General features: G+C 41.9%; 1 protein-coding gene across 2 annotated transcripts in view; it reads right to left on the reverse strand.

Annotated features, from left to right (window-relative positions):
• Positions 1-12,750, reverse strand: part of ipo13b (importin 13b) — a 135,854-nt gene that overhangs the window by 84,533 nt on the left and 38,571 nt on the right. For both annotated transcript variants that reach the window (XM_080195449.1, XM_080195448.1), the window contains one exon: positions 3,282-3,422. In XM_080195449.1, the coding sequence (XP_080051575.1) occupies positions 3,282-3,422 (141 nt within the window). The remainder of the gene's footprint in view (positions 1-3,281; positions 3,423-12,750) is intronic.

Consider the following 12,750-nt stretch of genomic DNA (forward strand, 5'->3'; position numbering starts at 1 on the left):
AGTCAAATATTAGAAAGTTTCAAATGGACACTTGGCTACAACATAATTCAAGAGATTAGAAAGTGTAGGTAATCCTGAAACTGTGGAAGCTGTAGCTTTAATCTTTTTAAAAGCACATTTCAGTATCATCATCATGCTACTTATCATAGCGGATCTAGGCAGGATTGTCACCTAACTGGTCAACAGTGTAATATAGCAAATTTATTGAAACATTGCATTACATTAAGTGGAGAAAATCGTACACACTTTATCTACGCAGAAAGATAGAAGCTTTATTGAAATTTTGAAAATTACTCAAAATGGAATTTTACCTACTTCCTATAGCCTTGTTAAAATGTCCTTCTATTTGTCAATTATCTAAGGATAAGGTTACCATCCCTTTAAATCTGTAGTAGATTAGTGATCGTCACAGAAATGATTCCTGCCATGATGCTTCAATGGAGAGCTTACCCTTCCAAAATCATCTGACAATGAGCAACTTGACAAGGTAGGTGACAACTTTCCTTGACTTCTGGCCTTAACTTTATTCACAATGCCCATATTTGGGCTTCTGTCCCCTCAGCAACACTGCAACCATATTCTAAATATTTACATCCTGGGCAGATAAGCGACAAGTAACATTTCCAGCACATTAGTGCCCAAGTAGTGACCATCTCCAACGAAAGGGAATCTAACCACTTGCCTGATATTCAATTGCATTAACAATGGTAACTCTCACTATCAACCTGAGAGTTACCATTGGCCAGAAACTGAATGAGACCAGCCATATAATAGTGCCCACAAGAACAGGTCAGAGCCTAGGAATTCTGCAGAGCAACTCACTTCCTGACTCCCCAGATCCTGTCCACTCTCTGCAAGGCACAAGTCAGAAATGTGACAATACTCTCTCCATTTGTCAGGAAGAGTGCAGCTCCAATAACACTCAAGAAGTTTCACACCATCCAGGATAAAGCAGCCTGCCTGATTGGCACCCCATCCACCACCGTCAATATCCACTCTTCTCCACCATCGATGCACATTGGTAGCAACATGTACCACCTTACAAGATATACTGCAGCAACTCAAAGCTCCTTTGACAGCACTTTCTAAACCCACAACTTCTACCATCTAGAAGGACAAGAACAGCAGCAGCATGGAAACATCACCACCTGCAAGCTCCCCCACAAGCCACACACCATTCTGACTTGGAACTATGTTGCTTTTCCTTCTCTGTTGCTGGGTCAAAATGCTAGAACACTTTCCCTATCACTGTGGATGTACTGACACCACATGGGCTGCAGCAGCTCATTACCACCTTCTCATGGACAATTAGGCAAGGGTATTAAAAACTCTAGTCTAGCCAACAATGTTCACAGCCTGTGAAATAAAGTTCATATTTTTATTTATTAGATTAAGATTGTATTAAAAAGTGTACAAATAAAATATTTTATCTTTTCTAATTGCTTGTACTTTGTTGCTTATAAGAGTGAATTCAAATCATTGTACATTTTACATTGATCTAAATGAGACAACTAAAAGTTACTTAAAACCAGGACATTTTGAGTAATTATTTTGCAATCCTTTGATTCTTTGTATTGCTCCCTCATGCCATCAGTTGTTCAAGCATTAATCACAGAATCCTACAGTGCAGAAGGCAGCCATTTAGCCCATCAAGTCTGCACCCAAGCCCTATCCCCATAACCGCATGCATGTACCCTACCTAGTCCCCCTGACACTAAGGGGCAATTTAGCATGGCCAATCCACCTAACCCACACATCTTTGAACTGTGGGAGGAATCTGGAACACCCAGAGTAAACCCACACAGACACAGGGAGAATGTGCAAATGCCACATAGACTGACTCAAGCCAGGAATTGAACCCAGGTCCCTGGTGCTAAGGCAACAGTGCTAACCACTGTGCCACCCAATGGATATGGAATTCCTTCTCTAAAGCTCTCCACTGTAAAACGAACCATTTTTACTGAGCTTTAAGCTACCCCTCCTCAGATCTTTTCTTATGTAATGCGAAGATGATGAATGGGATGAATAGGATAGAGGTGGAGAGACTCTTCCCGCTCAGAAAGGATAGCAGGACTAGGGGGCACAGCCTCAAGATAAGGGGGGGGGGGGCGGTTTAGAACGGAGTTGAGGAGGAACTTCTTCACTCAAAGGGTGGTGAATCTCTGGAATTCTCTGCCCGTTGAAGTGGTGGAGGCTACCTCACTAGATATTTTTAAGACGCGGGTTGATGGGTTTTTGATAAGAGAGGGGATTAAGGGTTATGGGGAGAGGGCAGGAATGTGGAACTGAGCCACGACAGATCAGCCATGATCTTACTGAATGGCGGGGCAGGCTCGAAGGGCTATATGGCCTACTCCTGCTCCTATTTCTTATGTTCTTATGTATCCCCAACTGCTCTCAAGAAGGCAGTATTGAGTCACCTGCTTTATCTGTAGTGGTTTGATACAACTGAATGACTTTCTACATTTCAGAGGGAGTTAAGAATCAACCACGTTTGTGAATGTGGAGTGACATGTAGGCCAGACGAGGAAGGATAGCAAATTTCCTTCCCTAAAAACATTGCTGACACAGATTGGTGTCTATGACCATAGGCAACTTCATTATTATCATTAATGGGGCAAATGTTTTATTCCAAGTATATTTCGGTAATTAAATTTAAATTTCTCCAGCTACCATGGTACTATTTCAATTGAAGTCACTTGAGCAGGTCTCTGAATTACTAATCTAGTGTGCTATAACCCCCTCCAACTTTTTTGGTTTAACATTAATTTTTGTCTAATTACACTTCTGTGAGCACTTAGGGGTGTTTTTTTTCCCTAGTTAACATAATTACAACAAATTGCTCAGATTTTTTTCAGTGATGCTAACAATGGAATTAAAATGAACTGATCTGAGAAGGGGACAATTAACTTGATAAATTATTGCCTCGTCATTCAAATATCAATCACTTCGCTGGTTTTGGTTTTAATAGATTTCCTGTATGTAACGGTACAGCTTCTTCACATGCAACTCCACAAAGTCTTCCCTAACCTCAAAATTTCCAATAGTATGAAATTCCATCAAAACTGGGAAGCTTTTGTTTATTTCTACATTGTCACATGTGAAATGGTTACTTCGTATTTCTACTATAATTGCTCATTAAGGGTCAATTCTCTTCCAAGAGAAGGGTCAATATTATCACAAATTAGATCATACCAAATTTAACATGCTCTATTAAATATTTCAGAGCAGGTCTGTCTATACTTAAAGTGCAAGATAAATAAGAATATTGCAAACTGAACCTTGAATGATTTTCTCCAAGAGCCACAGCGATTCTGCAGATACCATGTGATGTCTCCATGTCTCCATTTTGAACAGCTTGTCTCAGCTGCTCCTGCAATTGCAGGACCTGAGGGATCAGCTTGAGTAACGTGTTTACATATCTGTAAGCACCCAAAGGGAATCCAAGAGTTAAAAACTAAGCAAAGAAAAACGCATGTAATATTAACATCTCTTACACAGTTTCAAAATTACAAGATACAAATGAATTTTAATTCAAAACATTTTGTAGAACTGATTCAAAACGGCTAAATGGCAAAAATTTTAAAATTGCTATTTCGCAAAGCCTCATTTTCACCACACACAGCATTTACATGTTCATTAACCTGCATTCCCCCCATTTTCTTATTTTTCCTCAATTAAGAAAACTAGACTATCTGCTCCTAGGCTTCTATCGATATAATACTGGTCTTTATGGGAACACCTGGGTTTTTTCCCATGGGATGCACCACACCAATGCTTAAACTAATGATCCTATTATATACATCAAGCTATAAAGTTTGGTTTTTCACTTCAAGATTTACACACCAGTGAGCCACCAATCCTTTGCAAACCTTCAAACCACAAAACTAAAATAGGAGCAAGCTAGTGAAATGAAAGATATTTGCACAAAGAAGCTTCTTATCAAATCACTGGTTGGGGGGGGGGGGGTGCTGCTGCTGCATGGACCATAGCGTAAACATCCACGTGCTGGAATATGATTAATCAGACCAGGAAGGCCAACTGTTTTGAGATTTTCTTTCTTCTCAGACGAAAAATGTCTTGCAATCAGTTACCATCTACAAGAGCCCAGTTGAGCTAGAAAACTAGAATAGTTGATCGCAAATCAGCACCTTCTGGTACCCGAGTGCAGAATTATCTCTGTATATTACAACTCATACCGTAGCTAATTCCGTACTTCTGAGGCCTCGTATTTCAAACTGGGCTTTGCTGTAGGTTCAAAAGGAATTCATAGAAGTAACTGAAGTTTATTCAAGTGAACTGGCCGTGCTAAATTGCCGTTTAGTGTCAGGGAGATTAGCCGGGTAAATATGTGGGGTTATGGGGATAGGGCCTGGGTGGGGTTGTTGTTAGTGCAGGCTCAATGGGCTGAATGGCCTCCTTCTGCACTGTAGGGATTGTACAATTCCATGAACAAATTAAATTCACCATGTCTAAAACTTGATTTATGTTGCATTTGTCACCCCTCCCAAGCATAAGCTAAAGAAAAATCTGCATAAAAGTCTGTGTTGCAATTTAAGAAAAGTACTCGCAGATATCAGGTTCTTAAGATCTAAAATGGAGGGGTTGACAAAATATCAAGGCCATGTTACTGGCTGAAAAACACAAAGCATTCAAAACTTTGCAGATTACTTTAATGAAAGCATTGAACTTAAGGACATGAACAAACAACAAATTCTGTTCAAGATGTTCTTGCACTCTTTACTTCCATATGGCAAGATTGCACATTCAATGAGCCTTGTTAGATGTGTTAGAAGCAGGTGAGGCTGCAATAAGTACATTCAATAGAATTATATTGTAATTGAAAGCCTTCACTCTTTAGAGGCTATGATCTAACTGGGCTTGTATTTTGGTTTGCAATTGACTGCAACAAAACAGAAGCACAGATATAGCTGATCCGAATTACAGTTGGATCAGCATGAGGATTAGTTTTCCAGTATCAAGAATAAGAGTAAGGGCCTTAGAAATCACTTGAGAGAAACAAGATTATTACTTTAGCCACATAATCAAGGACAGAGGAACATCTAAATTCTAGATTTCTGTGGTTCATAAAGTGGTACAACACAGAAAGGAGCCAATCAGCCCATCAAATTTATGCCAACTCTTGAAGAACAATCCAGTTAATCCTAATCCCCCACTTTTTTTTTCAAAAATCCCAGTAATTTCTTTTGCTTTCAAGTTTTGGCTGGAATTCAGAAGAAAGTATGCTTGCTTAAAAGGGTACAGCTCAATTATGATGTTCTTGCATTCAGTGGACAATGGTCAAGCTCAGAGTACTCCAGCTGGGAATAGCGTACAAATCCAAAAAAAACAAAATCCACAACTCTTTACAATCCCCAACAGTTCTGTAAGCACCCAGGCAAAGACATAGTAATAGAATTATCATTACTCTCAAATAACCACTGCCTTCATATTATGAGACTACTTGTCAAAACGTGCAGTTCTCAATGAGCATCAATTTCCTCCAAGGCAATTGTATTTGGCTCCCCCAAAGAACTCTGCTCTCTAATTACTGGTTCCACCCACCTGTCTACAAACAGATTCAACTTAAGGAAGTAATAATACTTCTACCCTATTAAACAGAGCTGAGCTTTCAACTCTACAGCCCTCCATTACAAAGACAGTTTATTACCAGAGTAAGATCACCCATTTCTACTCCTGTCTCAGCTTAACTTTTCGGAAACACATTCATAATTTTGTTACCTCCAACCTCAAGTATTCTTGTCTTTTTTTTATTCATTTGGGGACATGGGCATCGCTGGCTGGCCAGCATTTATTGCTCATCCCTAGTTGCTCTTTAGAAGGTGGTGGTGAGCTGCCTTCTTGATTGAATCGCTGCAGTTCATGGGCTATAGGTTGACCCACAATGCCGTTAGGGAGGGAATTCCAGGATTTTGACGCAGCGACTGCAAAGGAATGGCTATATATTTCCAGGTCAAAGTTAAGTGGCTTGGAGGGGAGCTTGCAGGTGGTGGTGTTCCCATGTATCTGCTGTTCTTGTCCTTCTAGGTGGAAGTGGTTGTGAGCTTGGAAAGTGCTGTCTAATTTTCGGTGAATTATTGCAGTGCATCTTGTGGATAATGCACACTGCTTTTACTGGGCATCGTTGATGGAGAGATTGAATGTTTGTAGATGCGGTGCCAATCAAGTGGGCTGCTTTGTCCTGGATAGTGTCAAGCTTCTTGAGTGTTGCTGGAGCTATATACACCCTGGCAAGTGGGGAGTATTCCATCACCTCCCAATATGTGCCTTGTAAATGGTGGATAGGCTTTGGGGAGTCAGGAGTGAGTCACTCGCCACTGTATTCAGAGTCTCTGACCTGCTCTTGTAGCCACTGTGTTAATGTGGTGAGTCCAGTTGAGTTTCTGGTAAATGGTAACCCCCAAAGATGTTGACAGTGGGGGTATTGAGTGATGCTTACAGCTTTGAATATCAAGGGGCGATGATTAGAGTGTCTCTTATTGGTGATGGTCATTGCCTGGTTGGCTATCATCCAGCCTCCATAAACACAGCCTCAACTTAAACTCTGCTGTCCATATTAAAGGGATTTATTAAAGGGTTTCATTAAAGGGAAGTCGTGTCTGACAAATTTACTGGAGTTCTATGAGGATGTGTCTAGGGCAGTGGATAGGGGAGAGCCAGTGGATGTGGTCTTTCTGGATTTTCAGAAGGCGTTTGACAAGGTACCTCACAAGAGGTTATTGCAGAAGGTCAGGGGACATGGAGTTGGGGGTAGGGTGTTAGCGTGGATAGAGGATTGGTTGTCAAATACGAGGCAGAGAGTGGGGGTCAATGGGTGCTATTCGGATTGGCGGTTGGTGACTAGTGGGGTGCCCCAGGGGTCGGTGCTGGGGCCTCAGCTATTTACCATTTATATAGATGATCTGGAGGAGGGAACCGAGTGCAGGGTGTCGAAATTTGCTGATGACACCAAGATTGGGGGAAAGGCAAATTGTGCGGAGGGTGTGGAGAGTCTGCAGAAGGATCTAGATAGGCTGGGCGAATGGGCCAGGAAATGGCAAATGGAATTTAATGTTGGCAAGTGTGAGGTGGTCCACTTTGGTAGGAAGAATGGTAGGAAGGACTATTACTTACGTGGCGAAAAACTGCAGCAGGCGACGGTGCAGAGGGACCTCGGGGTCCTTGTGCATGAGTCGCAAAAAGCCAGCTGGCAGGTGCAGCAGGTGGTCAGGAAGGCGAATGGGATGCTGGCCTTCATAGCGAGGGGGATTGAATATAAAAGTAGGGAGGTCTTGCTGCAGCTGTATAGGGCATTGGTGAGGCCGCAGCTGGAGTACTGTGTGCAGTTTTGGGCGCCGCACCTGCGCAAGGATATTTTGGCCCTGGAGGGAGTGCAGAGGAGGTTTACTAGGCTGATACCGGAGTTGAGGGGATTGAGCTATGAGGAGAGGCTGAATAAACTAGGCTTGTACTCGTTAGAGTTTAGAAGAATGAGGGGAGATCTCATTGAGACGTATAAGATGATGAGTGGGATGGATAGGATAGAGGTGGAGAGACTCTTCCCGCTCAAAAAAGACAGTAGGACCAGGGGGCACAGCCTCAAGATAAAGGGGAGGCGGTTTAGAACGGAGTTGAGGAGGAACTTCTTCACTCAAAGGGTGGTGAATCTCTGGAATTCTCTGCCCGTTGAAGTGGTGGAGGCTGCCTCGCTAAATATTTTTAAGAAGCGGGTTGATGGGTTCTTGATAAGAGAGGGGATTAAGGGTTATGGGGAGAGGGCGGGAAAGTGGAACTGAGCCACGACAGATCAGCCATGATCTTATTGAATGGCGGGGCAGGCTCGAAGGGCTAGATGGCCTACTCCTGCTCCTATTTCTTATGTTCTTATGTTCTTATATTGAATTTTATGCTAAGTTTTGCTGACCTACATTGGCTTCTGGTACATCAAACAGTACAATACATCCAATTTAAAATTCTCATCCTCATGTTTAAACCCATGGCCTTGCAAATCTGAATATCTGTAACCTCCTCTAAATCTTTTATCCTTGTAAACTTCTGACTGTGACCTTTTGTGCATCTCCTCACTCTTCACCCCACTTCTGATTACCATGCATCGGCTTTTGAGCCCCACCCTCTAGAATTTCAAGCATAAGCCACATGGAAGGGAACTGATTTTGTAGCTAAGAGTCATGAGTAGTCGAGGAGATGGGAATACCAGTTGTCAGTGTTTGGATATTGAATGGTATAATCAAATTTGAGAATGTGTGTTGATTGCTTGGAGTAATTGGCCATAATTTAAAGGACAACAATAGGTATAGGAATAGGAAATGAAGAATTAAGGGGATTGTAGAGCTAAATGGTTCATTGAGGAGGTGAGTGAACATGGATTGCCATTACTAAAACCCATTGGGAATTTGGAAGACTACACTGAATTTTGTTCTCTATTTAGAACATTTTTCCTTCTTAGGACACAGAGTCCAAATGATGCATTCAATTTCTGATTGAATTTTCTTCTTTGGTTTGAAGAGCTACTTTATAAAAACATAAAAAAAGGGAGCAGGATGGCCAATCAGATTGCCAGCAGTTCTGTAATCCCAGAAGTACAAAGTGTGAGTGACTACAGACTACAGCTATCCCAAAGAGGAGCTAACGGAAGCTGAACTCAAGGCAAGTCCAACGTATTGGCCCAGTGGAGGGATTAGGCCATTCAACCCTCCTCTTTGAATACAGTCAATGACACAGCCTCCACTGCTTTCTGGGGAAAAGAAAACCATAGACTAACATCCCTTGAAGAAAACAAATTCTCCTCCTCTTTGTCTTAGATGGGAGATCTCAGCATTTTAAACTGGTGTCCTCTAGTTCAAGTCTCTCCCACAAGAAAAAATATTGAGGGAGATTCTCCCAAAAAAATTGTGTCAAATTTGCGGGAAACCTGGAGTAAATCACATTGGTTTAGTCAGCAGGAGTTAAACAATGAATCTTCCGCTCTGTGCATTGTAGAGTGCCTCAGCATAAACCCTGTTAAAAATCAGTGAGCAGGGGCTATTCCCGCTGGAGAGGCTAGCAGCCTAGCACTGAGCAGGCCACTGCACATGTGCCAATCTATCAGTGCTGAGATCGGCATATGCACAGTGGCCCTGCCACTGCCGTTCTCCTGATTGCTGGCCAGTACCACAATCCCCGCACTGCTGGCCCTCCACAGGCCAATCGCTGGACTCTGAAACATGCCCAGGCCCAGCCTCAGACCATTCCCACCTCCGGCAGCTCTGACCTCTCCTTCCCCCACCCCCAATCAGGCTACCAGTCCACCCCACACCAATGGCCAGCCCTAATTGCTGGCCTCCCTCCCTCACCCATCGATCGTGACTGTAGAGTGGCAGTGGCACCACCACCCCCACCAATTGCCCTCCCAGAGGCCCCACCCCAATGGGTTCCACACACGGCACTAACCCATGCCCAATGTGCAGTGCCAGATGGCTTGAGCTGGCACTGCCAAGATGCCAATGCCCAACGGTCAGCCCTGTAAGGGTCTCAGTTGGTTCTCCTTCAATCCAGTGGGGTCCGGCCACCAGCTTCCCATTAGTGGAGAGGAGCTCCATATCAGAAATCCAGAGATGCGCATGGGACCGGTTGCCAAGTGCGATTTGGCTGGCGCTTGAATCTCCCGGCCCGCTGTGCTATAAAAACAGCGCAGCAGCATGGGATAATCGCAGCCACCATTTCAGCATCCACCCTGTCAAATATCTTCATGCTTTTATGCGTTTCAATATGATCACCCCTCGTTCTTCTAAACTTCATGGGGTATACATCTTTCTTTGATACCTATGTTGCCAAGGCTCATTACAAAGATGACTTGTTTGATCTCAGCAAGTTGGGCTCCTTTGAAAGGCAAAAGGGGGGGGAAAAACAGCCAAACCTTGAGTGGATGCAAAGAAACACTTCAAGAACATTCGACAGGAAATGGAGGAAAATACACAGCTGTTCAGTGAGAAGAGCAGAGGGGATGAGTACTGGTCTTAGATCCAATTTAGTTTTTGTTAAAAAGGCCTCAAAATAATTCAAAGGTAAGTATAACATATAGGTATGTTCAAGTGTAACAAACAGGCATCACAGATCAAGCATGACAAGAAAATATTACTATGGCAGAAAATGCACCTTCGACCCAAAGTCTAGATATAATACTAGGTCACACATGACATTGTCCCAGGGGAAATCAGTGCATGTGGTTTGTTATCCATGTCTTTTGAGTCATTGTTGCCAGGTCTCCATCACCTGATTTGCTGATGTTTTTCTGTTTACTTTGTCATATTGTTTTGCTTGCTAATGTTCCTCAGGGGTACAGAATTGTGTGCATTTTAGCTCAGGCTGAGACAGGTCTAACCATTGTGAGAAGCAGATATAGATGGAAGAGCTTGTATGATCAGGCATAGGCCAAGGGTATTTAGTTTGGCAAAAATTGATAGCAATAGTGGAAGCGGTTAGGTTGGTGTTGAAGAGCAAGGATCATAGAATGTTTTCCATACTAACCCCATGCATTTCCTCAACCCAAACCCATATTACATCTCCACTCTCCTACACTATAACAAGTAAAACTGGATGTACCATCAGCCAGGAAGCAACTTACTTTGAAAGCACCTAAACCATTGAACTGCACTCCACTTCCTCCCACTACCACAAAAGTAAGAACTGTACTTAAAAAGCACAGAACTTGTCTCCATTACACAATCCATCCAACTAAACCACTTTTGTGCGAATGCAAGATTATGGGTTTATCATTCATATTTCATATAATCTTTTAGCATTGTGTTATGAAATATAATCAAGTTGTCCATGGTACGAATAATTTTAAGAATATTTCAAAAACTTCTAAATCTTCTGGCAGGAAATGGGAAATAGGCAGTGAAGTGGGGAGGAAAGGATGCATTAAAATGCTTTGAGCCATTCCAGGTCATAAATCCAGTGAACTAATAGGTTACAACACAATTATTTAGTTCAAGAGGCTTGAGCTTCACTTATACAACAGCAGAGTTAATGCAGTGATGCAGAAACGTTTTTTTTTACAGCAGCAATGCGATAACAGCTATTGCCTGTACCTAACAGTGTAGTTAGAATATTTGATCATTCATTCCAATCTGTCAAAGCAACAAAATGTTCTTTGCACAAATTAATCACAAAATAATGTAATGTGGACATGTACAAAATGAAATGCAGTGAATATCTGAAGGAAGGTTATGATTTTTCTTCATGTTTAAGCTTATTAAAACTGATTTATTCAAAACTATTAAGAACTTAACTCCAAGGGCCCATATTTTGTATGAGCGCTTGCTTATATATAGATTACAAGCTATGTAAAAAAAAACAAGCGGTCAGCAGTTATTTCAATCTAAATTATATTTCCTTCTATTAAATATTGATGAGCAAGGATGAAATGTGGTTGCCATTCCAAAAAACTGGAACAAAATTATTTCTTGTTTTTATCCCAGAACCATTTGTAAATCTGGCAATCAAGTCCTCCATTCTTTATGTCATCACAGAATGCTTTCATGAAAGCTGAGTGAAATGACTGTTTCCCCTGGAATTCTTTCAAGGCCAGAGACATTTGATCCAACAGGATGTACCTCTCCAAAAAGCAAACACTAACATGCCAACACTATATAAATAAGAAAGCCCACCAACACCTCTACTTTCTGAGAAGACTAAGGAAATTTGGCCTGTCTCCTACAACTCTTGCCAACTTTTACAGATACACCATAGGAAGCATTTTTTCTGGGGGGGGTTGTATCACAGCTTGGTAGGGCTCCTGCTCTGCCCACAGTTCTTGTAGTGCGAGAAACTATAAAAGGTTGTCAAAAAAGCCCAGTCCATCACTCAAATCAGCCTCCCACCTACTGACTCACCCATTGTCTACACTTCCCGCTGCCTCAGAAAAGCAGCCAGCATAATTAAGCACCCCACGCATCCCGGACATGCTCTCAGCCACCTTCTTCCATCAGGAAAAAGATGCAGGCTTCCATATTGGCATCCTTAGTGGATAGGATGGCATCTTGTATCCTTTTAACCATACACGTGTCTGGCAGGAGTTAACAAATGGACTCAGCATGATATAAACTAAAAGATGACCTCAGCCAGTGAGTATGTGTGGTTAATCACAAATGACTGGCCTATGGTAAACCACTGATCCCTAGAAATAAGTGCTCAGGTTTGAGAGCACAGTCCTTACCTAGCAGAAGATAAGAGCTTCCTAACACCTCAGCCAGCTTGAGAAGACAAGGCACAAAATGAGAAGACTGTTGCTAGCAAACAGACAAGCAGCTGCCACTTCCAGTTGCACTGATTTGCTATATTTGCTCATTCTTTTTCTGGGATCGGTAAACTGCTCTCATCTGTCATAACTGTATGTTTTTCCTGTCTATTTAGAGTATGCATCATTTTAACCCATTCCTTTTAAATAGAGTATTCAGTATCATTTGGTTTTTCAATACCTTTTTTAGGTAACCTATGGCTCTAAATCCAAAACTCAGAGGAGGCACAAGAATTTAGAAGAACAAATTGCAGTGAATTAGAAGGTTGATTTGTTCATTTATGGGCTTTTTAAAATTATGCACTTAATCAAAAGATCATTTCAAGAAAATAACAGGATCACATGCATACAAAATTTGAATGCACCAAGAATATGTAAAGACCATAAAGGTAGGTTGATACAGAAAATTGAAAACAATGCAATTATCTGACTTCATTTTAAAGACAAAA

This window comes from Carcharhinus amblyrhynchos, chromosome 9, assembly GCF_965287045.1.
Source record: "Carcharhinus amblyrhynchos chromosome 9, sCarAmb.v2.hapA, whole genome shotgun sequence".
In the NCBI taxonomy this organism is placed as follows: Eukaryota; Metazoa; Chordata; class Chondrichthyes; order Carcharhiniformes; family Carcharhinidae; genus Carcharhinus; species Carcharhinus amblyrhynchos.